Source organism: Branchiostoma floridae, chromosome 3, assembly GCF_000003815.2.
Source record: "Branchiostoma floridae strain S238N-H82 chromosome 3, Bfl_VNyyK, whole genome shotgun sequence".
Taxonomy (NCBI): domain Eukaryota; kingdom Metazoa; phylum Chordata; class Leptocardii; order Amphioxiformes; family Branchiostomatidae; genus Branchiostoma; species Branchiostoma floridae.
Genome location: NC_049981.1, coordinates 28,326,989 through 28,331,150, shown reverse-complemented (window position 1 = coordinate 28,331,150; position 4,162 = coordinate 28,326,989). Strand labels below are relative to the sequence as shown.

Below are 4,162 nucleotides of genomic sequence, written 5' to 3'. Positions count from 1 at the left end.
GCCCACGAACATGTTAATAGCTACATGTGAACATGTCGACAACAGTTACGTGTATACAACTGTTCTGTCATTCCTTCGCTTACTGCTACTAACTACAAGTAAACACACGGACTGTGAAACAAACAGAAATCGTCAATCAACGTCACACTTGCACGGGCAATAAACGTCCAGGGTCCAGTTCTATATTTATCTTCCCATGACGACTGTACGTACGGCGGGCGATTTATTTCACAACGGAACAGTTTGATGGCGTTGGTAGATAGTTTGAACACTTCACGTTCAATGCACGAAATCCGATCTTTAAGTAGGCCTTAAGGCATACGTCTACAAAGGTGTTTTTAACGAAATTATGCTATAAGTGTGTTTTACGAATGCTTTAAGTGTGCTGGTAGTGGTTCCTGTGTGTTAAACACTTTCCAGATTAACTTCAAAAGTGTTTGTTTTTTTGCAAATATGACGTGTCCCTTTTTTTTCTTTTTTAAGACATCGATGTGAATTTGTGCCAAAGGAAACTCACAGTCGGTTCATCATGTCGTCAAATGAAGGTGAGACAATGAAGTCGATTCTAGACAGACAGTGACTTAATCAGCGATACGATGTTCTTTCCTTGCGCCTTAATGAATGTGAATAGACATGACATCTAAGATATTGTGGTGACCAATAACGGTCAGCTCCACTGCTCCCGTCTTAAGGTGGACTCTCACTGCACTTGGGGCACCGTTGCGGCACTGGTTCGTACATGACTCAACAAAATTCAGAGATATAGGACGAATTTCCTACCGTTTTGTGTATTTTGTTGTCTTCTAAGTCATGCTTTTACGTTTACACAATATTTAAGTTCTCAAAAATCGCGAAAATAACAAAACAGTGTCGTAGTGAACAAACCCCGCAGTACCACACAAGTGCCCCAAGTGCAGTGAGAGTCCGTCTTTTAATAGGAAAGCATACATGAGTCTGATTACTAGTATTCTGTTTCAGAGCTACTGTACTGTGATTCCGCAGACATCCACAGGGTGTCGCTGCTCGGCGAGGGCACGTTTGGCCAGGTGTACCGAAGTGAGCACAGCCGGTTGGGTTTGGTGGCTGAGAGGGTCGTCCCCAATCTACCGTCAGAACAGGAGTGAGCAGTATCTCAAACTTATTTCTAACAGACAGCTGGCCACAGGTTTTCTTGATAAGACCTTTTCGTACAGCCGACTTCCTAAGGCGTCTTTTTCGCACTGTCGTGTGTCAGCTCAACGATCAAATGTAGTACTCTAAGGTTATCAGGTTTCTGGCCAGCCTCGGACGTGAGAAGTAAATTTCTATCAAAAAGTTTAATTGTTGTATAATGGGTCTATATTAGCATTGTTGTAGGATGTCTCCATTGGATATAGTTAGCAAGGTAGGGCTTAACCGCTTCATACCCAACACGATAATATCACCGTGACTCTGATTTTTACAGGGAGAGATTTCGAGAGGCCGCAGAGCACCTATACCGGCTCCGCTGCGACAACGCCACTCGGCTGTACGGACTAGTACTGCACCCGGACAAATACAGCCTCTTGATGGAATATGCACAGTTTGGGACTGTCGAGGAGGTAATAACTGATGCTGTAAAATCGGCCACAAATCATGAAATATGCAAGAGATAACTCATAAGAAACCGCGTTTTGTGTATCTTATCCTCAACATGTTGTGCACGTGAAGTGTACGCATGCCAGGGTTAAGGAAATGGAAAATTTCATGATTGGTAAGGTCCCTGCAGACCCTAAGCCAATACCTTTGCAAAGACTGATGTACTGTTTTCGGTCTGTTTGCTTACTTATCTTGGTCTGTTTGGGTTTCTTTCCGCTGGCCCGGGTCCAAGTTTGTTCCCAGACTGATTGCAGGCGGACAGGATGCGGGGGTTGAACTGGCTTGCGTCCAAATTTCTTCCGCATGCTTGCACAAATTTTAAGTGAACGTTGGCGAAGGATATGGCTAAAAGTCATGAGGGTGGCTTGTGCTCGAGAGTGGAGTATGTAATGAGTGAAATGGACATGATTCTGCTCTATTTTGTAAAGGAGGTTTACAAAAACTCAAAATATTTTTAAAAAATCTTGATTTCCTGCTGGAAACGGCGCGGCCATTTATGATCTCTAGGAAGACTTCAAAGTTCATCAACTCTGTTCATTCCCAAGTTGATAACGTCATTGAAGAGATTCTTCGATAGAATAATTATTTTCCAATTGTTTCTGACGACAGCTAATGAAGGTGAAACCGCCCTGGCCTGTGCGAGCCAAGGTCATGAGAGAGGTAGCCACCGGGCTGAAGTACCTACATGCGCATCACGTGGTGCACGGAAACCTGTCACGTCATAATGTCGTCATCTCCTCCGACTTAGTGGCTAAGGTTTGTTTACTTTTCATAATTGCAGGTAAACTGATTAAAACTCGTTCGCTATCGTCGGTTTTCGCTATGATCTTGTTTCTGATCCATAGGCTGCAGTGCCGTCATGGATTAGTCGTCAGCGCTTCAGTGCCGCCATGTTGCTAGATAGATAGATACAAGCTGAAGGCACAGTCTTGGAATTCTGCCAGATCCCTAAAAGAAAGTCACTCTGATAATTTGATTGAAACACTAATACTGTAAACAATTTAGAAATTCAAAACATAACCTCCAAATATACATGTACATAGTTACTCAATAGAAGCATACAGTGTTCTCTCTGCAAATCGTGTTACCAAATTGCAAGTTACATCTTACACCAGACATAGATTACATTGTAATGTGTACTTGTCCATAGTTTGATTATTCATAATCAGATGCTTATTTCTAGTCACTTTGTTTTCACTCGTTTCGGGCTCCGAATCCCTTATGTCGATGTTTCTCTGCCTTTTAAGGTTACAGACTTCGGTCTGAGAGAATGGCGGGTTCTAGCCTCCAACGGGTACGATGGGGATATGAGACCCTCTGCAGTCACACCACTGGTGGACACTGACCAATACGCTCCGCCGGAAACCTTCACGAAGTCTGCGAGCGAGGCTCTCACGTGCAGCTTTGATATCTACAGGTAAAAGATGATGGGACGGAATGAGCTGAACACAATGGTTTTGGAAATGAGTGAGTGAGTGTGTGTGTGTGAGTGATTCATTGATTGATTGATTGATTGATTGATTGATTGGTTGATTGAGTGAGTGAGTGAGTGAGTGAGTGAGTGAGTGAGTGAGTGAGTGAGTGAGTGAGTGAGCGAGCGAGCGAGCGAGCGAGCGAGCGAGTGAGTGAGTGAGTGACTGAGTGACTGAGTGACTGAGTGACCTCCATAGTTCGCTTACTTATTTCCAGTGCTGATATGTACGGTTTGTCCCGACAGTTACGGTATCCTGTCCTGGGAGGTGATCACATGTGAGCAGGCTTGGAAAGGTCAGTTTCCTGGTCTCAATTTACTTGTAAATGAATCATGGAGAATGGCCTGACCGCAGGAAATATACTGAAGTGTTTTAAAATACACTACTGAGTTTTTTAAACTATCTGGGCGACCATATATATAGCTTTTAACCCGATATCTACTAGGTAACAACAATCACTGGGTGACTCAAGCAACTGGATAAAATTTGGAAACTACTTTAACCATTTAGTACAAACTTCATCCTTTGTCCCACCCAACCCTAGGGTGGAGCCCGTCAGAGCTCCGCAGCGCGGTGCAGAAGGGCCACCGGCCGGTCCTGAGGGCAGGGCGGACCGAACAGTTCCCCGCGGCGTGCCCGCTCACCATGAGGAACATCACTACAGAGGCATGGAGGCAGCATCCAGCCGACAGGCCTGCCATGTCAGGTATCTGGTTTTACTGTACAAGTCTGTGGTGATTGTATTCTTCCACTTCCTCTGTGAAAATGATTTTGGCAGACGCCGTCTGAGACGCCGTCTGCCCCGTTTCAGCCGTCTGAGAGGGCGTCTTGCCCGTCCCAGCCGTCCGAGAGCGTTTGAAACGGGCGATGCCGTCCCGACCCCGTCTGAGCCGTTTCACGTCCAGACGCGTCAGACGGCTAAACGCCCGTCTTAAACGCCTGGGAGCCCGTCTGGGCCGTTTCCAACGTTGTTGGTGATGGCACGATGATTGCCAAACACGCGGCAAGCTGTTTCCAGAGAGGACCGTGAACCAGCGCCCTCTGACGGAAATTTTCTATGTCTCCATTTGCGG

At 45.6% G+C, this 4,162-nt stretch overlaps 1 protein-coding gene across 1 annotated transcript; it reads left to right on the top strand.

Annotated features, from left to right (window-relative positions):
- Positions 1–529: 529 nt before the first annotated feature.
- LOC118411800 (receptor-interacting serine/threonine-protein kinase 2-like) lies at positions 530–3,837 on the top strand. Its single transcript, XM_035814287.1, has 7 exons — positions 530–545; positions 979–1,120; positions 1,445–1,580; positions 2,227–2,373; positions 2,865–3,034; positions 3,335–3,384; positions 3,634–3,837. The coding sequence occupies exons 1-7, from the start codon at positions 530–532 to the stop codon at positions 3,825–3,827; spliced, it is 855 nt and encodes a 284-aa protein (XP_035670180.1). The 3' UTR covers positions 3,828–3,837.
- Positions 3,838–4,162: the final 325 nt, after the last annotated feature.

Coding starts and splice junctions, on each gene's coding strand:
- LOC118411800 (XM_035814287.1), top strand. Junction 1,121..1,444: donor AATCTACCGTCAGAACAGGA/GTGAGCAGTATC, acceptor TGATTTTTACAG/GGAGAGATTTCGAGAGGCCG. Junction 1,581..2,226: donor AGTTTGGGACTGTCGAGGAG/GTAATAACTGAT, acceptor TTCTGACGACAG/CTAATGAAGGTGAAACCGCC.